Here is a 22,512-nt window from a genome sequence, read left to right as displayed (position 1 = left end):
TTGTCCAGTGATTTTATATAGCAGGAATATGTTCCTTTAAGGTGCAGCCATCTCCATTTATAATTTACATGTTACCTGTCAAGTCTTTGGTTCATTGATTCCACTGGTTATCATAAGCTGAATGTGAATATTAATCCAGTTCATAAGATGAACGCTCCGCTGTATTTTTATTTAGGCTCTAATAGCCAATATTTGTACCATCTGAGCTAATGTAGTGAACCAGTCTCCATACCGTGCTTAAAGGGATTGTCTCACTTCAGCAAATGGCATTAAGCACAGTATTCTCAGGATAGGTCATCAATGTCTGATTGGCAGAGGTGTGGATAAACACAGAGTAGTTATTGACAGCCTTTCCTGAGGATAGGCCATCAGTATTAATATTCCAGAAAACCCAATCGTTTTTAGTAGGTCTAAGCATTTTTGGCAGGAACCTATCATCCTCAAGAATATTAAAGGTAATGTATCACACAATAGGATGACATTTTCATTTTATTTTTGTCAGCTTTGCAGGTTAGACTGGGATAAGGTTAGCAGAGTCATCTCATTATCATTAGAGGCTAGGAATTTAAAGGTTTTTTTTGTAATTAATACTAAAAAAAGACACCCAGGATACCTGCCAATCGGCTGTCAGAAGAGGCTGGCGCTCTGTGAGTACTTTCGAGGCCACGTGACATCACCATATATTGGTCACGTGGCCTAGTTGCTGCTCAGTCCCATTGAAGTCGATGGGGCTGAGCTGCAATACGCCACTGTGCTTGGAGAGCCAACTGCACTCACCAGAGCTTCGGGAGCGCGGCGGCTCCTTGGAACAGCTGATCGGGGGGGGGGGGGTGCTTGGACTCGAACCCCCACCAATGTGATAATGATGACCTATCCTGAGGATAGGTCATCATTATTTTCCTGGCTAACCCACAAAAGGTTACAGCTGTTTTACTGCTGGAGACCTAGATAAGGCAAAATAGTAAGAGCCCATTTATATGGACCTATACACACACAGGGCAATAATTGGGAATGTACTGTTCATCCACCATCATTGCCCATCATTCTGCTGCATTTACTTATTTTACTCACCTACTTGCAGCAGCTATCCCCATACAGATTTATGGTTTGTCAGCAGATCGTCCCTGTTCACACAGGGTAAAGTACTGCCGACATGCGTTGCGATCACCGAAGAACAAGTGCTGGGTGATCGGTGGCATCTTTACACGGGGCAGTTATCGGGAGCAAGCATTTGTACAAACGTTCGTCTCTGACAACTGTCCCAATCCTCGGCCTGTGTAGAAGGGTCCTAGCAAGATTAGTCCCTGTATTCAGCTCCCCTGTTATTCCATGGTCTCTGGGGTGGGAGGAGGGGGGGTGCTATACTCATCATAGAAGTAGTGTCCTCACCAGATATCACTATAGGTAATGAATTATGGTGTCCAAGTTAATATCTATATCATCTTCCGCCAGGATGAAATGTCAGAATCTGGCCAGTCATCAGTGGCTGCCACCCCAAGCACCACTGGCACAAAATCTAATACCCCCACCTCATCCGTCCCGTCGGCAGCCGTAACCCCTCTACATGAGAGTCTCCAGCCCCTCCAGGACTATGGCATGACTAGCAAAAGCAAGAGGTCACGTGAGAAAAGGAACAGCCACAACATGGAGGTCCAAGTGACTCAGGAAATGAGAAACGTCAGTATAGGTAAGAACATCAGGGAAACCATTTTTAGTAAATCTATATCCAGGGTAGCAGGTATTGTAGCTGCTATGGGGCCCAACAACTAAGGAGATCCATCTTCACTCAAACAGAGGTGACTATGAATGATGGAAGGGCGTCAAAGTATCTTATACTGATTGGTTAGGAGGAATGCGTGAATCAGCTCTACAATATTATAAAGTTGGCCAAGTGGTCCATCTTGGCCAACCAGTGAGGTATTCAATGAGCGTGGAGGAGGGGGCATGTAGTTGGTACACAGTCCCAGTGTTGGTTCATGCCACCATCCCCCTTCACCCACTAGAGGAGGTCATCCATAGAGAAGCCACATGGGTCAAACGTTAGCTGGTGCCTCCCTCTCTATACACCCTTCTGGCAGCTTCATGTGGTCCCACTGTAGCCCCCTAGTTTCTCAATACCTAGAATGTCTCACATGCTACCAAAGATGATTATAATACTAACAATGAGGCTCTCGCACAGGCATGGGAAGCAGCGATGAATGGTCAGACGTCCAGGACATCATCGACTCAACCCCAGAGTTGGACATGTGCCAGGACCCCCGACTAGAACGCTCAGGGACGAGGTAGGAACTCACATATTCTATATTATAAACCACTTGTATGATAATTCGGTACTAAGTTCGATATAACCTTTCCCTCAGCCCTACTCAAGGCATTGTGAACAAAGCCTTTGGAATCAACACCGATTCTTTGTACCACGAGTTGTCCACGGCTGGGTCCGAGGTCATCGGAGATGTTGATGAAGGAGCTGATCTACTTGGTAAGGATAGAAAGGACTCTCACGTACATGATTTTCTGCATGGACTTGTGTGCATATTAATGATGTCCAAATGCAGTTGGCTTACGTTGGCTTGTACTGGAGTGGGCCTGCCATGTAATATCACCATGTGAAAGTAGCTGCCATTTTTGGTGGTCAGAGTATTGCAACCTCATTGGACTAAATGTCTCATGTGACCCATAGACATGGACAACTTCTAGTGCTGAGTCAGTGCTGCTGTGGGCACCAGTGCATGCGGTGGAAGTGCCGGTCCCTTGCATGTCCTACTGTTTTTTAGCATAGTGCTCTTATTATGTTGGTTTTAGTACTGACTGACCCGGTCTTTCCCTCTGTTTCCCTTCTCTGCCCCCCCCCACCTCCCTCTCGTGTCTCTGGATGGTCCTCGTAGGAGAATTCTCAGGTGTGTATGCTTTATCATTACGACTTCTGTCTAATTCCTAAATTTTTCCTAAATTTCCCATCTAACCCCTGAATGAATGGCGTTTCCCCATTTCTGGCTGGCGATGGCTTTGACTAATCAGCCCGCAGTTCACTTGCTTTTTAGTGGACTATACGTAAGAACTGGCACAGGGCCCGACGTACATTTGTAGGAAGTATGTCAGCATGGTTTAAAGGGCATTTCCATCCAAAATAATGTTAACGTTGTCACCCAGTAATATTCGTTCCTGGTATACTTGGTGACAACCATTAGGACCAATATAACAGCTTTTCTGGACCAATTGGCCTAGTTATGCAGGGCTCGGCGCCCCAGAGAGTCTGATTCAAGGGCTATCCTCTAGTTCAGATACTTATGCCCTACGGGGTCCAGGGGCCGCATCCATATATTACATCCAGGGGCCAAAAACCGTTCCCTCTCCTACAGGTCGTCACATATGGATATGCTTCATATGCAAATGGGCAGCTAAGTGCACCAAAGGCAGGCCCAAGCCACTGTGTGCAGTGCACCCTTGCTCCTCCTGCTTCCTCTGCTAGCCCTTCCCTTTACTACTTGATTTACAGGGCCAGATGAGATGACTGTGAAGGCCCTGCCAATCAAGAAGGCACGGGAGAGCTGGCATAGGAAGCAGGAGGAGCAAGAGTGCACGGAGTGGCTTGGGACCTCCCTCGGTGCACTTAACTGCTCATTTGCTTTTGCATTACGTTCAGATGAGCTAGCCCTACAAGGCATTGTGCTGGTGTAACGGGGAATTTCCTGGTGACACACTCCCTTTAACCCTGCTCTGAGCACTGGCAGACATTTTGCACATTGCTGATCCTGCATGACTAGGCATATGGCGCATACATATAGGGATAAGAGGTAGCAGGCTGTCCACTATAGGGAGCTGCATGGCGATAGTTGCTGTATGGGCCCTTTGTCCAATCACTTCCTAACAGCTGCTCTGTTTTTTTCTACCCTCTTTGCTTCCTCGCTTTCTTCTACCCATGTGGCTGCAATCCTAGTGAGGGATGATTTCTTTGGTAAGGCTGAGGCCTGCGCTCCTCCTGTCAGTCAAGGCCTCCAGTTTGTGTTTTGTCTTTTTTTTTTTTTTTTTTCTTGTTCTTGCTGCAATAAAAGTTAATTTTTGTTCTTTTATTTATGAAGAATTTATGCAAGATCTCACTTTATAACTGACATGTGAACATCAAACCAGAACCCAATTCTCAGAGACAGGAACATGTCTCAAACGTGCAATGCATTTGGAAAGTCTTCAGACCTTTTCACTTTTTTTTGCATTTTCTTACGTTGCGGCCTTGTGCTAAAATAAAATCTAACCCCCCATCATTCTGCACTCACTACCCTATAATGAAAGGGTGAAAACAGAATTTTTGACATTTTTGGTAATTTTATTAATAAGGAAAAACTACAATTTCATCACAAAAGTGACGACATGAGTATTCAGACCCTTTGCTATGACACTTGACATATAGCTCTGGGGGCCTCCCATTTCTCTTGATCATCTTTGAGATGTTTCGGCACCTTGGATTGGAGACCACCTGTGGTAAATTCAGGTGACTGGACATGATTTGGAAAGACACAGTCCTGCCTAAAGAAGGTCTCACAGCGGACAATGCATATCAGAGCAGAAACCAAGCCATGAGGAGGAAAGAACTGCCTGTAGAGCTCAGAGACAGAATTGTGTGGAGAAACAGATCAGGAGAAGAGGACAAAAATGTCTTCATAATTTTTAAATGGAAGAAGTTTGGGACAACTATGACTCTTTCTAGCGCTGGTTGCACCGCCAAACTAAGCAATCAAGGGAGAAGAGCCTTGGTAAAAGAGGTGACCAAGAACGCAATGGGCACTCTGGCTGAGCTGCAGACGGTCAACCATCACTGCAGCACTCCGCCAATCTGGGCTTAACGGCAGAGTGGCCAGAAAGAAGCCTCTCCCCAGTAAAAGACACATGAAAGCTGCCTGAAAAAAACACCTAAAGGACAATCCTCTGGTCTGATAAAACCAAGATTGAACTTTCCCCCTCGATTCTAAGCATCATGTCTGGAGGAAACCAAGCACTTTTCCTCACCTGCCCAACACCATCCCAACAGTGAAGCATGGTGGTGGCAGCATCATGCTGTCGGAGTGTTTTTCAGCAACTGAGACGGGGAGACTGGTCAGGGTTGAGGGAAAGCTGAATGGACCAAAGTAAAGAGATATTCTTAAAGAAGCACCCCTCAAAATTGCTTATTCTCTGACCTGTTAGAAAGGTACATGATGTAAACTGTAGTGAAGGTAATCTTCTTACCGGTGCCTGTTTTTGTGAGTTATAACCTCCTTTCTTATCCTCAGTTGTCATGTGACCAACACTCTACTCTCCAACTGACACAGGACAGAAAGTCAGATACTTCTCTATTCATTCATATGATATTGGCATTGACGCTCCCATAGGTATACATAGAAAAATGACTTACTGTCCACACATAGGATGCTGTGTTTTTTGGAGAGTCAGAGTGCTGGTCACATGACACAGCTGAGGATCAGAAGGGAGAGGATAACTCACAAATATAGTCACTGTTAAGAAGATTACCTTCACTACAGTTTACGTCATGTACCTTTCTAATGGGCCAGAGAATACAAATGTTTGTGGGAGGGCTTCTTTAATGAAAACTTGATCCATAGCTCTCTTGACCTCAGACTGGGCCGAAGGTTCAACGTTCCAACAAGACAATGACCCTAAGAACACAGTGAAGACAACACAGGAGCGACTGAGGGACAACTCTGTGAATGTCATTGAGTAGCCCAGCCAGAGTCCTGACTTGAACCCCATTGAACATCTCTGAAGAGAACTAAGTCCTGAGTAAAGGGTCTGGATACTTATGTCAATGCAAGATTTTAATTTTTCCTTTTTAATAAATTAGCAAAGATTTCTAACATCCTGTTCTCACTTTCTCATTATGGGGGATTGGGTGCAGAAACATGGGGTGGTGACGACTTTTTTTTTTATTTTAGCACGTGGCCTGCAATATAACAGAATGTGAATAAAGTCAAAGGGTCTGAAGACTTTCCGAATGCATTTTAGAGCCATTACTATTACAGAGACCTGCAGGGACGGTCCCCGGTAACCTCTGTAGCTCTTGGGGCATATTCACCCAGCTGCGAATACAAACTGGAAAAATCCAATGTGTATTTGTGCCATGGAACCCATGTGAAGTCCACACCGCCGGCAGGGTTGCCAACCAGAATTTTTTTTAATTATTTTTTCTGGACAACTTCTCCCAAAATCACAGACAGCCAACACTTTGTTTTACGGACAAATTTGAAAACCTATAACGAATGATAAAGATTATAAGCAATACATGTCTATAGCTCAATATAGTGAGAATTTACTGTGAGCTGTAAAATGCAGAAAATTGCCACCAAAATAATCTAGTCAAGAACCACCAGCCTCAAAAAAATCACGGACACATCTATTTATTTATTTTTGTGGATACAGGAAAAAAGTCACCTATTTTTGCAGACTGTCCAAAAATTTCTAGATGGTTGGCAACCCTGACCACAGGTCAATTCTGCTGCAGATCTCGTGTGCAGCATATTCTCATTCACGTTCCTGCTACTTTACACAGTGCGGGGAAAAAAATATTCAGTGGAAGATCTGCAGCGTATCTATCCTGTGGGAACATGCCCTTATAGCCAAACCCCTGGTTCCTATTACAGTTGAATGCAACCCTAAGCATTCACCTCTGTACAGGTCTCTGCACTAAAAACACCTGCCTGCCCAGGAAATATCAGTATGCTCAATACTGCCCCCTCCTGGCAACAGTCAGTAAAATCACTCAAAAAATCACAACTTGTTTTTGCCAGAAGCCGTTTACGGCAAATCTAATTTTATGTCGATTACGATCTGTGTTGTTGATGTGTTATATCCAAGTAACATGTGATACATAAGATGGGTACAGAGCAGAGTCATGGTACATTATGTGGGATCATTCGGTACATGGGGGTCAGGGGCTCCTCTATCATTATTACCCAGCGACTGAAGACTTATTTTCTGCTGTTCGTACAGGGATGGGGAAAGAAGTGGGCAATCTTCTCTTAGAAAACTCCCAACTTCTCGAAACCAAGTAAGATGCAAATTTTCTATCCGTCTGTCTATCTTTCTCATGTCTATATCATATCTATCTATTTGTCTCATATCCGTCTATACATTTTTCAGGAATGCATTAAATGTGGTTAAGAATGATCTGATCGCGAAGGTGGACCAGCTGTCAGGAGAACTAGAAGTTCTCAAGGGAGAACTGGAGGCCAATAAACAAACCAAGACCAAAATGGAGACTCGCATTAAAGAACTGGAGGAGGAACTGAAAAGGTAACAAGGAACGATGGATGTGATATATTTGACAATTCATCAATCTGCAGTTTTCATTAATCACTTCTTTTCTAACTATAAGGGTGAGATCTGAAGCTATCGTCGCTATGCAAGAGCCTAAGGAGGAGGTGGAGGAGGTAGGTATGCCTGGTCTTAATGTTTTGTATTAGGATCACCTCCTCTTTTTGTCATATACAGAAATAGTATATGGTCGCTAAATTCCACTCTTACTCATTGTGTCTATACGGCGGTATTTTGAGCCCTGTATGATACTTATTTGCCATTATAAGGCGCTATTATATGAGCAGTGTTCTAGCAGTGTTACCATTTCTTTCCTAAGGCACCAGACATGTCTTACCCAAGGATCCATCCCTGATGCCAGTGCTAGCATAGCTACTAATAGGCACTGTCACTTTTTCGGCAGAGCTCGTCTCCCTTGCAAGATAACATCCCAGTTGCGCAACGCAGGCGGTTTACACGTGTGGAGATGGCTCGTGTCCTTATGGAGAGGAACCAGTACAAGGAGAGGCTCATGGAGCTGCAGGAGGCTGTCAGGTGGACAGAGATGATCAGGTAAGTATACTAGTCACTAACCGTGACCAAGGAAATGGACGCCTTTAAGAAAAATCTTCACCTTTGGAGACATTTACTAGATGAGCATTTATATTACCAAATTAGTATGACCGCACCCACTAACATGATGGACATACAGTATTATGGGAAGACTAAAAACCCGCCATTTTGGGTGGGACCGGACGACAATCTAATGTGCATGGGACGCTCCTGACTCTTGAGGGAGCGAAGAAACTGGTGAATTGATTCTTTCACCCAATCCTTTTGTTCTCCCAGAGGTGTCTGTCAGTGGCTTTCTTCTCTCTCCCCTTTTAAAACACCTACACACTTGACCCAACCGAGCATGTATGTGTATGGGGGAGTCGAGAGAGTTAGCTTTTGAAGGTGTATGGGCACTAAATCTCCATCATAATGGATAATTCTGCTTATCTCATTGCAGGGCCTCACGGGAACATCCGTCCGTCCAGGAGAAGAAGAAATCCACAATCTGGCAATTGTAAGTACTAGTATGTGTCATGTATATCTAAGGTATCTGTGCAGATTTTTTTTAATATATGCTGGAATATGGAAATATGGTGGAAATGACAAGCCCCCCTGACATGCTCTTATTTCCTAATACATGTTCTGGGCTCCCAGTGGACCATGACTCTAGGTGGTGGTCGTTGTTCTTCTTCCTCATCCATATGGTGTCTGTAGAGATTGGTGCACACACCCTGTTCACTCCATACATATGTGGAGATGGAGCGGATTAGCACGTTCCTCCTTGAGGAATAGTTTAAGGTTACCAGGTAAAGCTAGCATTTGCAAGCTGTGCTGTGTCTTGATGTCCCTCCTGAGGCTACAGCAGCCCATGTCCATGGTAGGTAGGTTGACACTGGGACTTCCAGAGGTGGACATTACAGTATAGCTCTTCCTATAAGTGAATGCCAAGACAGTCATCCTACAGTTTACTATAAGTAACCCCATTATCTGTCTACTTCATATTTCAGCTTCAGCCGGCTGTTCAGTTCCTCCTCCAGCCCACCTCCTGCAAAGAGAATGTACCCTCCTGTTAACATCCACTACAAGTCGCCCACCCCAGCTGGGTTTAGCCAACGCCGCAGTCACACCATGTGCCAAATCTCTACTGGAGGACGCACAATCGAATTCTTCCCTGATGAGTAAGTCAACCTGGTTACATCAAATCTATATCAGGGGCCCCGGGCCTAGCATGTGAAATTTATAGCACATTTGGGCCATTGGCTCAGGTATTAGAGCCTGGGGTGACTGCTATCTCTGCACCCACTATAGCTACAATATTTTCCTGATTGTGTAGTCTAATGTTTCCCCCATTCTCGATAATTGGCCTGTGTAAGTGTGCCGCTGATCACTTGACAAATTAGGAAAACGCTTGTCATTTGTCCTGTGTACACAGGTATGTGATGCTGACGGAATCATTGTAATGAGGGTCGTTTGTCCCCCCCCCCTTTGCTTAAGGTCCTTTTACAAGGGACAATTTAGCAGGCAATTGTCGGGAATAAAGTGCTCCTTCCCCGGAATCGCCTGCTCGTCAGTGGAGGAGACCGCTGTATTTACATTCAGCAATCTCCTCCACAGTATGGGGATCGGTAATGCTATTGCTCGTCCCCATACAGACTCGTTGTTTGCCGGCAGCAGAGCGTTGTTAGACCGCATGATCTGCTGCCGGCCAATGATGATTTAGGTGACCGCATGAAACATGCGATTACCCAATGAACGAACAAAAATCCCGCAAAAAAGTGGGATGCACACGGACTGCAAAACAAACAGTCATGTGCATGTAACCTGATTTAATTAAAGATGGATCAGTCACCACTGATTAACCCAGACACTTGGCAGTGATGCATATATCCAACAGACACTTCAGCCTTAATTGTCATATGGCATGGGAATTTTATAACTTTGTTTTGTAGGCGGCCGTACTCTGGACACACAGCCATAAGTTAGCAGGGGTTTACCCTTGCTTCAGCATGGTGGGACCAATGTATAGGGGTAGCATCAGGTTCAGTTCAGGTTGTATGAGATTTTTTTTTTCCCCTCCAAAAACGGCTTGAAAGAGAAATACTGCAGTACCAGACACAGCCTATAGACAAGAGCGGCGCTGTTTCTAAGGAAAAGCAGATTTATTAATCTCATGAGTTACAATTTCAAATATGCCTGGTTGTTGTAGTTATGTGGATTTATGTGTTAGATGTTTATTGTGACATTTTCTAGGCAACATGCTGTTAATCTGATTAATTTATTATAATGTTGTTTATACCTGAAATCTTGCTTTCAAGCACTAAGGCTGGGTTCACACCTGAGCGTTTTACAGCGCGTTCCTACGCGCTGTAAAACGCTGAACAAGGAGAAACCAATGATTCCCTATGGGAATGGTTTACACCTGGGCGTTTTACAGCGCGTACGATCGCGCTGTAAAGCGCCCTACGCTCAAAAAAGTACATGAGCTTCTTTGGGGCGTTTTGTCGCGCGTTCCCGTACATAGACATTCGGGAACGCGCGACAATGAGCGTTCGCTTGTCTCTGTATGCGCGATTGTAAACGCTGGTACAATCGCGCATACAGAGCGCTCCTTTCGGAACGCTCAGGTGTGAACCCAGTGTAATACGACTGCACACAGATCTGTACTAACAACTAACTAAGGTTCTGTTCACCTCTGCATTTGGGGCCCCACTGCCTTGACCCCAACCATGTGGACAACGAGTAACTTGCCACAACAGGAATATCCCTTTAATGATCTTTGTGACCTTTTACAGACAGGACAGAGGGGAGGACTCCTGCTGCAGCCAGTTGTCTTACATCCAGACACAGGTTGAGATGGAGGAGGAGGGACATAGCTGAGGTTCTGAGAAGGAGATGTAGTGCTCCTTTAAGATAATGAGCTGTGAAACTCTACTCATAAAAGAGTCCTCTTTAAGTAGTTCACAGATATCTAGATTTTTTTTATCTGTAACCATGCAGAATCTTTAGCAATACTTGTCAAACCAGACATTCTGATTGAACGACCCTATGGCCTCTGCCTTTGCTTCCCAATGCCTGCCTGTTGCTCATGCATTCTGTTTCTTCTAAGTTGAGTAATCTGGAAAATAGTATTGCACAATTTGTGTGCTGTCCATACAACACAGTAGCTGCGTATAGCACAAAAAGAGCCCATTGGCTGCATATGCTATCCGGAGAACACGGTGACTGTGTATGCTATCCATACAATCAGTGTCTGCGTATGCTATCCATACAACAGTGGCTACGTATGCTATCCACAGAACACAGTGGCTGCGTATGCTGTCCACAGAACACAGTGGCTGCGTATGCTGTCCACAGAACACAGTGGCTGCGTATGCTGTCCACAGAACACAGTGGCTGCGTATGCTGTCCACAGAACACAGTGGCTGCGTATGCTGTCCACAGAACACAGTGGCTGCGTATGCTATCCACAGAACACAGTGGCTGCGTATGCTATCCACAGAACACAGTGGCTGCGTATGCTATCCACAGAACACAGTGGCTGCGTATGCTATTGTCACTGTGGGGAGTGGGAGAAACCTCCCACCGTACAATGAGGAGCAGACAGGATAGCAACTAGGTCTGGACACAGGGAAAAGGGAGCATGACATCTCCTATGCTTCCCTAATCCTCGCCCTGACTCCTAACCGTATGAGCGGATCTGGATGGTGGGACGGCTCATACCCAGGAACCTCGGACCCTGAGTCGCCCTGATAATCCCTGGAATAGGAGCAGGGGAGAGATCACCTGTTCTTCCAAGACACGGATGAACAGGAGTCTCAACCGCCTAGATGCAAGGAAGGGAAAGGCAGAGAACAGCCACTGAATCGGCAGGTAAGAGCCAAGAACAACACGCACTTACCTGCCGCTGCAACGACGATGACTGGACCACATGCAACAGTATTGGAACCCCTACAACTCACAGGACACAGTACAAACAACACACACAGATATCCAGCACACCAGTCACTGCTTGGACCCCCATGCGGACAGGATGCATGGCGGCCCCAGGCAGAGCTGTGCACTGACTAGTGGTTCCCCCTCCGGGGAACCCAGGGGCCCTCTCACTGAAGGCAACACCAATAGACAGGGGAATGTCTAGCAAACATGCTGGACAACAAACACCACCAGACATGTAAGAACGACCAGACATATAACACCAACCCATACAAACAACACCACACATAAAACAGGGTAGTGAAGGGAAGGTGACACCAGGATGACATTGATGTTCCACAAGGTGGCCCTCAAGCACTGAGCAGATGGAATAAGCCGGTCAGTAGCAAAGCTCCAGCACCAACAAAGGCTGGAGGACAACTGAACTCATCCTACAGGCCACAGGCAATATAAACCAAGTAGCCACACCCAGAACACACCTAGATCCACACCTAACCCCATACACACCAGACTGGTAAGGAACAAGGAATTAAGGGCAGAGTAGACACATGCTGGAACACAACACGTTGCTCCTGGCAACCAGCATGCACGGCAACATGTCACGGCGAACAACACAGAGACCATGACACAGCCGTGACAGCTATCCACAGAACACAGTGGCTGCCTATGCTATCCATAGAACACAGTGGCTGCCTATGCTATCCATAGAACACAGTGGCTGCCTATGCTATCCATAGAACACAGTGGCTGCGTATGCTATCCACAGAACACAGTGGCTGCGTATGCTATCCACAGAACACAGTGGGTGTGTATGCTATCCATACAACACAGTGGCGGCGTATGCTATCCACAGAACACAGTGGGTGTGTATGCTATCCATAGAACACAGTGGCTGCGTATGCTATCCACAGAACACAGTGGCTGCGTATGCTATCCACAGAACACAGTGGGTGTGTATGCTATCCATAGAACACAGTGGCTGCGTATGCTATCCACAGAACACAGTGGGTGTGTATGCTATCCATAGAACACAGTGGCTGCCTATGCTATCCATAGAACACAGTGGGTGTGTATGCTATCCATAGAACACAGTGGCTGCGTATGCTATCCACAGAACACAGTGGCTGCGTATGCTATCCACAGAACACAGTGGCTGCGTATGCTATCCATAGAACACAGTGGCTGCGTATGCTATCCACAGAACACAGTGGGTGTGTATGCTATCCATAGAACACAGTGGCTGCCTATGCTATCCATAGAACACAGTGGCTGCCTATGCTATCCATAGAACACAGTGGCTGCGTATGCTATCCACAGAACACAGTGGCTGCGTATGCTATCCACAGAACACAGTGGGTGTGTATGCTATCCATAGAACACAGTGGCTGCCTATGCTATCCATAGAACACAGTGGCTGCGTATGCTATCCATACAACACAGTGGCGGCGTATGCTATCCATACAACACAGTGGCTGCGTATGCTATCCATACAACACAGTGGCGGCGTATGCTATCCATACAACACAGTGGCTGCGTATGCTATCCATACAACACCTTCATTTCCAGATTGCTTTGCTTGGACGTACAGTAATCTTACTAATGCAATGCCGTTAATCCTTGCTGCTTTGCTTTCTGCTCTCCCCTGACGCTCGGCACCCTCTCTCCCTTTCTCTCTCCTTCTAGATTGAGAAGTAACACTGTGGCTTCTCTCCTCAGTGACTGCACATCCACAGCTCGTCGTGAGCAGAAACGTGAGCAGTACCGCCAAGTGCGGGAACACGTGCGTAATGATGATGGGCGCCTACAAGCTTGTGGGTGGAGCTTGCCTGCTAAGTACAAGCAGGTTGGTGGCTTTAGATGAGATTAACCTTGTATTATTTTTTTTAGATGAAAGTAGGCACATTGTACACAAAATGTATAAAAGTTCACACACTTAATGTCTGTTAATGTTGCACAGTTGTTAGTGAGCCCGGTCTCATGCTTCTCTCCACATAGCAGTAAATGATAAACAACCTTGTCTGCAGTCACCACTAGGGGGGGCTCAGTGCATAGGAATGTATACAAGGCATAGCTCTACCTAAAGAACTCAATAGGAGCTGTAGAAAATCTCTCTGTAGAGTGAGCTCCCCTAGTGGAGAAACCTATAACTGTGTCGGGAAGTGAGGGCAGTTACAAGGGTTCACCATGTCTTTTATATTGATGCCTATATGCTGGATTGGTCATCAATATTAGATTGGTGGGGGTCTGACCCCCCAGTACCACCGCCGATCAGCTGTTCTGCAGTAGCTCAGCTGGAAACTGTAGTGCTGCTCCCATTGAAGTGAAATGGTGTTGATCTGCAGTGCTATAGAGAGTCGAACCCCCACCAGTCTGATATTGATGACCTATCCTAGCGATAGACTATCAATACAAAAGTTTGGGGAACCCCTTTAAGGGATTCGACCCCCTTATTAGCCTCATTGCAGTTGCTTGGTCTGCGTCCATGGAAGGTACAGAATATACATTGGGAAAACGCATCCACAGTTCACAGATGTAATGTTACACAGTGTCCTCCAGGCCAAGAGCTGCACAGGCCTCACCTCTGCCTGATGGTCAAGGGTTGTCCTCTAAATGTAAACCAGTGGGATCACTGGGTTTGAGTTACTGCTTGTAGGCATGAATGATGCCACTACCATTACCCTTCCCATAACAGAGTTTTTACAGAACTGTTTTATGTGTTGTTTGATAAGCTGAGTCCAAACGGTGGTCAGGAGGACAACCGCATGAAGAATGTGCCCGTGCCCGTCTACTGCAGACCTCTCGTAGAGAAAGACCCCACTATGAAGGTACCACCATAGTTGTATCAGAGACATCTATGACCCTGCTGCTGAAATAATCCCTAAATTGTGCTGCACTCTTCTTCACAGTTGTGGTGCGCGGCCGGAGTCGATTTATCAGGATGGAAGCCGTTTGAGGAAGAAATTGTGGCAGGGGTCAAACCAACGCCTGGTCGAGATCCTTTAAGCTCTGACCGTGAAGTGGAAGGAGAGAGCAAGAGCACCCATACCTCACCGGAGAAGAAAAAGGTGAGGGCACTGGATTATCAATGGGATAATAGAGGCCTATTCATTTACTGTATGTCAGGTAATTTACATTACTTGGAAGATAGCCAGGAGAGACAATCAGAGTGTATCTCCTGCATTACAGATGGACATATCATGTTTTCCTCAGTGTGATGTATATTTCATAGGGATAATCAATTTCTGGCCATTACAGCTCCCTTATAGACGGTCATCCAACTTTAAGGGGTTGACCTCTTTAGGTAAGCCATTTTTGTTAGACGTGTCCCCTATTAATAAGTTAGAGGAGTTGTCCGAGATTTTGATATTGATGGCCTACCCTCAGGATAGGTCATCAATAATCTAATCAGTGAGGTTCAGACTCAGATCAGCTTTTTGAAGAGGCTTTTGCAATCTCTTCCTAGGCCAGTGACATCACGTTCATCAGTCACATGGCCTAGGTTGTAGTGCAGTCCCATGCAAGTGAATAGGCCTGAGCTGCAATACCAAGCACAGCCACTATGCAATGTACGGCGCTGTGCTTGGTAAGCTGTGAGGGGGCCACAGCGCTCACTGGAGCGCCAAGGCCTCTTCAAACAGTGGATTGGAGGGGGTTTCGGGAGTCAGACTCCCACCGATCAGATATTCATGACATATCCTGAGAATTGGCTATAAGTTTCAAAATCTGGGCCACTCCAGAAGGCGTATTGTCTTCTGTTTAAGCCATTCTGTTGTTGATTTACTTCTATGCTTTGGGTCGTTGTCCTGTTGCAACACCCATCTTCTGTTGAGCTTCAGCTGGTGGACAGATGGCCTTAAGTTCTCCTGCAAAATGTCTTGATAAACTTGGGAATAAATTTTTCCTTCGATGATAGCAATCCGTCCAGGCCCTGACGCATCAAAGCAGCCCCAAACCATGATGCCCCACCACCATACTTCACAACTGGGATGAGGTTTTGATGTTGGTGTGCTGTGCCTTTTTTTCTCCACACATAGTGTTGTGTGTTTCTTCCAAACAACTCAACTTTGGTTTCATCTGTGCACAGAATATTTTGCCAGTACTGCTGTGGAACATCCAGGTGCTCTTGTGCAAACTGTAAACGTGCAGCAATGTTTTTTTTGGACAGCAGTGGCTTCCTCTGTGGTATCCTCCCATGAAATCTATTCTTGTTTAGTGTTTTACGTATCGTAGATTCGCTAACAGGGATGTTAGCATATGCCAGAGACTTTTGTAAGTCTTTAGCTGACACTCTAGGATTCTTCTTCACCTCATTGAGCAGTCTGAGCTGTGCTCTTGCAGTCATCTTTACTGGACGGCCACTCCTAGGGAGAGTAGCAGCAGTGCTGAACTTTCTCCATTCATAGACAATTTGTCTTACCGTGGACTGATGAACAGCAAGGCTTTTGGAGATACTTTTATAACCCTTTCCAGCTTTATGCAAGTCAACAATTCTAAATGGTGGTCTTCTGAGGGCTCTTTTGTGCGAGGCATCATTCACATCAGGCAATGCTTCTTGTGAAAAGCAAACCCAGAACTGGTGTGTTTTTTACAGTGCAGGGAAGCTGTGACCAACACCTCCAATCTCATCTCATTGCTTGGACTCCAGTTAGCTGACACCTCACTCCAATTAGCTCTTGGAGATGTCATTAGTCTAGGGGTTCACATACTTTTTCCACCTGCACTGTGAATGTTTACATGGTGTGTTTAATAAAAACATGGTAACATTTAATTCTTAGTGTGTTATTAGTTTAAGCAGACTGTGACTGTCTATTGTTGTGACTTAGATGAAGATCAGATCACATTTTATGACCAATTTGTGCAGAAATCCATATCATTCCAAAGGGTTCACATACTTTTTCTTGCAACTGTACATGGTGGAACAGAATTTTAAATAATTGTTGGGATTAATTTTTTTTCAATGGTGGCTTCAATCAGAGGATATTCTCTCCATCTCCCATAATTTCGTGGTCCCATCTTCCATAACCTGTGGTCTCTGCAGACCTCCACAACTTCCTCTGAACATGTAATGCCGGTGCTACCCAAATACAGCAACCTCTGATTACAGTGTCATCTTCTTCTTGCCTGCAGACCAAGGAGATCTATGAAGCAGACACCACCTCAAGTCGTGTATGGATACTAACCAGTACCCTGTCTACAAGCAAGGTTGTGATTATAGATGCCAACCAGCCTGGCACCCTGGTGGACCAGTTCACAGTTTGCAATGCCCATGTATTGTGCATCTCCAGTATTCCTGGTAGGACCATGACCCATACTTACCTGTCCTCCTGCCTTGATTCTGACAGCCTTCCTAATCAGACTTTGTACATTTCTGTGCCCTGAAGCTGCCAGTGATAGTGATTACCCACCAGGTGAGATATTCCTGGAGGGAGATGCCAATACGGAAGATGCTGCTGGTACTGATGGGGTCTTGGCAGGAATCACGATCGTGGGGTGTGCCACGAGATGCAATGTGCCGCGCAGTAACTGCTCCTCGCGGGGTGATACTCCGGTACTGGACAAGAATCAAGGTTTGTGTTGCTTACTGCTTATACATTACACCTACGTACCCAATAACAACCTCCTATGAATGGAGCTCCTCAGCTCCCTCTAGTGGAGGCGGCAGGCAGCATCATATTTCTTTTTAAGACGGTTGTCCAGAGTTAAGTAAACTTTGCACCTTTGGGTTTCATTGGCTCTGCTAGGCTTTTCCAGCCTTTGGAGTACAGATCCATAAAGCGTAGCAGAGCTGATGAAACCTGAGGATGCATATTGCTTAGGTCCTATTTAAGGAATGGGTGACTATATACATAGCTCCTAATATTCGAATCCAAACTTGAATGACATTTTAAGCCCACAACTCCCAACTTTTTGGCCTATTTCCATAAATCCTCACCCCTTTGAGATCCGTTCGGTGGGACAATCCTGCGAAACAATGGGACGGTTGGGTGGTATGCCATATGGCATTTTGTGGATATTGGGACATTTCTGATCTTTCTTTCCAGGGGAGGTCTCCACAGTAAGTAATGGCAAACTCACCCAGCATCAGTCGGCGGAGGAGGCCACCGAAGCTCTGGAGGTACCAGAAGCCTCAATCAGCGAAGCAGAACCAGCACAGGTTCGACCGGGACCCCTAACAGAACATGTATTCACCGACCCTGCCCCTGTGGCAAATGGCCGACTGTGCAGGTATCCAAGACTGTGTAAACTGTTGGCGTGGACCTCACCACTGCATGCCAATATACCCCAAAATTGCAAATTTTCCATCAAAGTGGTAAACACACCCTGACATAGGGAAATGGTACAGGCATTAAGATTCAGATATATTAAATTAGAAAACGAATGCCCGTTAATGTGGTACCCCAGACTAGCGCTACCCTAGACATAAGGGTAGTATGCCTTTATACTTATTAACATCCCATAGTGTGTGTCTCCAGCCTGAGACCCACTGACGACAGAGACTGCTGAGGATGGTGGCAATCTGTACAGCGCTTCAGAATATGTTTGCTCATTAGAAATAGCAGAAAATCAATGTACATTTCATTATAAGATGAACTTTCTGAAATCTCAACCTGAGGCCTCATGCACACGACCGTGTCCATATTTCGCTTTGCAAACTACAGATTCACCAAATACTGAATCCCCCCCCCCCCCGTCCCGTGCATTCTGCTATTTTCGCACTCCCATCAAGCAATGGTAATTCTCGTCTGCATAAAGAACAAGAATCGGACATGTTCTATCATTTGTGGAATGGTTACACGGATGCGGACAGCACACAGATGACATCCGTGTGCTGTTTTTTTTTTTTCTTTCAGACCCCATAGAAATGAATAGGAAGAGCGCCTGATCCGCATTTTTGCGGATCCCATATACGGTCATGTGCAGGCCTTGTATTGTAATGGTTTTATTTCTAATACTAGTGAAAATGGACACCTAAAGCCTGAAGGGAACACAGTGCAGCAAGAGACGGAGACAAATAGCGAGGTCCCCGTGGCTACTAGCGCCGCACCGACGATGTGGCTGGGAGCCCAAAATGGCTGGTAAGTGACTCTGAAGCCCAGAGCTGGAACCTGCGGTGGATGTCGCATAACCCTCGCCTGTGGCTCAGCTCTGCTTATGTTCTCCTTATACCTCAGGCTGTATGTTCACTCTGCCGTCTCCAACTGGAAGAAGTGTCTGCACTCCATAAAGCTGAAGGACTCCGTGCTGAGCATTGTGTGAGTATAAAACCACCATGGGCTGAAACGCGTCCTGATTATACTTTTGCATGATATGAGAAAATAAAGAATCATCGAAGACTACATACGTGCTGCCGAATTTTCCTTGCGCTATACACTGAAGCTTTTCCGCACACTTGGGGGATTGAGTGCTGAGCTATTTTATTGATCATACAGGAATTGGAAGGCTACTTTCACACTAGCGTTTTTGGGTTTAGCAAAAACGCTTCCGTTACTGATGATACAACCATCTGCGTCCGTTATGAACGGATCCGATTGTATTGTCTTTAACATCGCCAAGACGGATCCGTCATGGACACCACTTAAAAGTCAATGGGGGACAGATCCGATTTTCTATTGTGTCAGAGAAAACGGATCCGTCCCCATTGACTTGCATTGTGGGTCGCGACGGATTCGTTTAGCTCCGCTCAGCTTGCTGCGGTTTGCTCTCCGGTATGAGAACGCAACCAAGCGGAACGGAATGCTTTTTGGAGCACTCTGTTCTGTTCAGTTACGTTTTGTCCCCATTGACAATGAATAGGGACAAAACGGAAGCGTTTTTTTCCGGTATTGAGATCCGTCATAGGGATCATTTTTGCAATATAGCGGTATTTATTAGGCACTTTATAGCAGTATTATTTTGTAATACAATATTATTTAAGCACTCTATGGCATTCTATTTCAGTACTAGTCTGACTCCATTGCTCTCCTTTAAAAAGGTTGTCCTCTTTATTTATATTGATAACCTATCCTCAGGACAGGTCATCCGTATCTGATTGGTGGGGTCCAACTCCCGACGCCCCCACCGATCAGCAGAGGTGATTACATCTCAGCCATCCCATTCATTTCTATGGGAAGGCTCCTTCCTGTTCAAGTGAATACTACGTAGAAATGAATGGGACAGCTGAGATGTAATTACAGCTGCCCACCTCTGTGGTTGCGACGGTGAGCAGGTTTAACATTGAAGAGAAGGCAGCGCTCGTACAAACGCTATGGGCTCTTCAAACAGCGGATTGGTGGGGGCGCCGCGAGTTGGATTCCGTAGCAGTCCCTGTTGTAAATAATGTTTACGCCTTGTGATTCCCAGGCATGTGAAAGGACGGGTTCTTGTGGCCCTAGCAGATGGGACATTGGCCATCCTCCACCGAGGAGAAGGTATGGCATTTTATTTTATCTTTTAGATGTTTATATTACAGTTGCATTAAATGGGGATTTACAGGAGCCAAAAATCCATCCAGTTAACTCATTAAGAGGAGTTGTGTCAAGGAGTTGAGACATTGGTGGCATATTGCTAGGTTACCCCACCAATGTCAGATAGGTTGAGGGACCTGCACCCCCATAGTGAATGGGAGCAGACTGTGCATGCACTGGGTGCTCTCCATTCACTTCTGTGGGAGTTCTGAAAATAGCGGAGTGCTTTCAGAAGTCCAATAGTGGTGAATGGAGAGTGTACAGCGCATGCGCAGCCACCTGTCCATTCACCTCTATGGGACTGCCGAGTCAGGGCTTGGCTACTTTCGGAGCTCCCATAGAAGTTAATGGAGGGTGGCCGAGCATGCTCAGTGCGCTCTTGTAGAGATAGGTGCAGCTCCCAGAGGTGGCATATCCTAGCAATAGGCCACCAGTGTCTTAGATGAGACAACCCCTTTAGCCAAACTCCACCATACACCCAAAGTAGAGGATGCAGCCCGTTAACCCTTTCACTACCATGGTTTTGCTTCTATAGGTTGTAGTGGAATAGAATCAGCATTGGATAATAGAGAACACTGTAAGAGTTGATGGCGGCCATTAAATTGTATTTCTCTCTCGATCAGACAAACAGTGGGACCTGAGTAATTACCACCTGATGGACCTCGGGCACACTCATCACTCAATTCGTTGTATGGCAGTCGTATATGACCGAGTGTGGTGCGGCTACAAGAACAAAATCTACGTCATTCAGCCTAAAACCATGCAAATACCGGTAAGTGACTTTCTGTCTTTGGCTGTTGGCAGAAAAGGAAAGCCGTCTAATGTGTAATGTGGCACAAGTTGGGGGCAAAGAAGGATCAAGCATGTTGGATTTCATCATGACCAATCCTTTTGTTTTCAGGGGAGATGAGCTTACCCCCCTTCCTAAATCAGTAACCACAGGGTACACTCAGCAGACCTTTGCACGGCTGTGTATGGGAAGGCATTGTTTTCGGCCGCTATCTAAACTGTATGTCAAGCCTTAGCCATTTATGACCTATCCACGGCGGTCAGCTGCTCCTGTGATTCCCATAGAAATGAATGGGGAGAGCTGCGTACATGCGCGTCCATCTCTCCATTCTGTCCCCATCTGGATGCAATGTTGTAGGCTGCCTCTTCAGGTGCGACTGGGGTTGAGGAACCCCTGATCCAGAGGTGGGACCCGCATCTATCTTATCAGACATTTATGGCACATGCTGTGGATATGACATTAGTGTCTGTGATGGGAATATCCCTTTAAAGGGGTCGTCCAGCAGATAAAAATGGTCAGAGAAAAGGAACGGAATGGGTTAAAAAAAAATAAAACAAGCAATACTCACCTCACCGATCACCCACCGGTCACCCACCGGTGATTAGCCGACCAGGCATTTTCTGTCTTGTCAAGAGACACCAGAAAGTATAGACCGCGGCGGTGAACCGGTAAGTATCAGAACAGCAGCAGCAGGGGATCGGGGAGGTATTGCTTGGTTTATTTTTAACCCATTATGCCCCACAGGAAACCCCCTTTAAGATATTTTGCTATGTGTAATCTGTGGTAATTAGAATAGTTCTCTTTATAGTCCATATCTGGATCGTCTATTGTATGATGGAAGTGAACACCATGTCCTGTGATTTCTCAATGTTCTACTTTTAGAAATCTTTTGACGCCCATCCCCGAAGAGAAAGCCAGGTTCGACAGCTGGCGTGGATTGGAGATGGGGTTTGGGTATCGATCCGGTTGGACTCCACGCTACGGTTATACCATGCCCACACCCACCAGCATCTCCAGGATGTGGATATTGAGCCTTATGTCAGTAAAATGTTAGGTGAGTGATGCTTCCTCCCTGGTCCAGGGTTTGTATTAGAATGGAGTACAATGGATTGATTGTTTTAAAGGAAAACTCCAAGCAAAACTAAGGATGCTGGGAGAGATTTATCAAGGCCGCCTCTTTCTGCGCCCGTCTTGCTATCCAGAGGATGTGCCTAGACAGAAATCCGAGGCAGTTCGGAGCTGCCGTATATTTTTGCCTTCATTTGCACCAGAAAACTGGTGAAACTTTAAGATAAATTTGTCCTGGTCACTGTCGCAATGGCATGCAATTGTTTTTACACTGGAAATTAGATGCAGGGAGATGATAAATGTCTTCACAATACCTCCTGTATTGCTCAGGGGGGCGTGACACAGAGAGTGAATCCCGGTGTCACGCTCCGCCCCCTGCAGTAAGTATAACACCGTCTATCAGTTTTGCCTGGAATGTTTCTTTAAATTTTGATGTAAAGT

General features: G+C 45.9%; 1 protein-coding gene across 11 annotated transcripts in view; it reads left to right on the top strand.

Moving 5' to 3' along the window:
- Positions 1-22,512, top strand: part of MAPK8IP3 (mitogen-activated protein kinase 8 interacting protein 3) — a 60,817-nt gene that overhangs the window by 29,208 nt on the left and 9,097 nt on the right. For 6 of the 11 annotated variants that reach the window (XM_044304204.1, XM_044304203.1, XM_044304199.1 and 3 more), the window contains 21 exons: positions 1,453-1,687; positions 2,180-2,282; positions 2,361-2,479; positions 2,886-2,897; positions 6,979-7,036; positions 7,129-7,281; positions 7,364-7,418; positions 7,706-7,854; positions 8,294-8,350; positions 8,844-9,014; positions 13,453-13,612; positions 14,499-14,594; positions 14,676-14,834; positions 16,897-17,062; positions 17,151-17,336; positions 17,811-17,994; positions 18,726-18,845; positions 18,942-19,022; positions 20,110-20,177; positions 20,837-20,985; positions 21,886-22,057. In XM_044304204.1, coding sequence (XP_044160139.1) covers positions 1,453-1,687; positions 2,180-2,282; positions 2,361-2,479; positions 2,886-2,897; positions 6,979-7,036; positions 7,129-7,281; positions 7,364-7,418; positions 7,706-7,854; positions 8,294-8,350; positions 8,844-9,014; positions 13,453-13,612; positions 14,499-14,594; positions 14,676-14,834; positions 16,897-17,062; positions 17,151-17,336; positions 17,811-17,994; positions 18,726-18,845; positions 18,942-19,022; positions 20,110-20,177; positions 20,837-20,985; positions 21,886-22,057 — 2,653 coding nt within the window. The remainder of the gene's footprint in view (positions 1-1,452; positions 1,688-2,179; positions 2,283-2,360; positions 2,480-2,885; positions 2,898-6,978; positions 7,037-7,128; positions 7,282-7,363; positions 7,419-7,705; positions 7,855-8,293; positions 8,351-8,843; positions 9,015-13,452; positions 13,613-14,498; positions 14,595-14,675; positions 14,835-16,896; positions 17,063-17,150; positions 17,337-17,810; positions 17,995-18,725; positions 18,846-18,941; positions 19,023-20,109; positions 20,178-20,836; positions 20,986-21,885; positions 22,058-22,512) is intronic. The other 5 variants (XM_044304205.1, XM_044304206.1, XM_044304200.1 and 2 more) reach the window with 2 other exon arrangements.

The sequence above is a fragment of the Bufo gargarizans genome, chromosome 8 (assembly GCF_014858855.1).
Source record: "Bufo gargarizans isolate SCDJY-AF-19 chromosome 8, ASM1485885v1, whole genome shotgun sequence".
NCBI lineage: Eukaryota > Metazoa > Chordata > Amphibia > Anura > Bufonidae > Bufo > Bufo gargarizans.
This window is presented reverse-complemented; position numbering and strand designations above follow the sequence as displayed.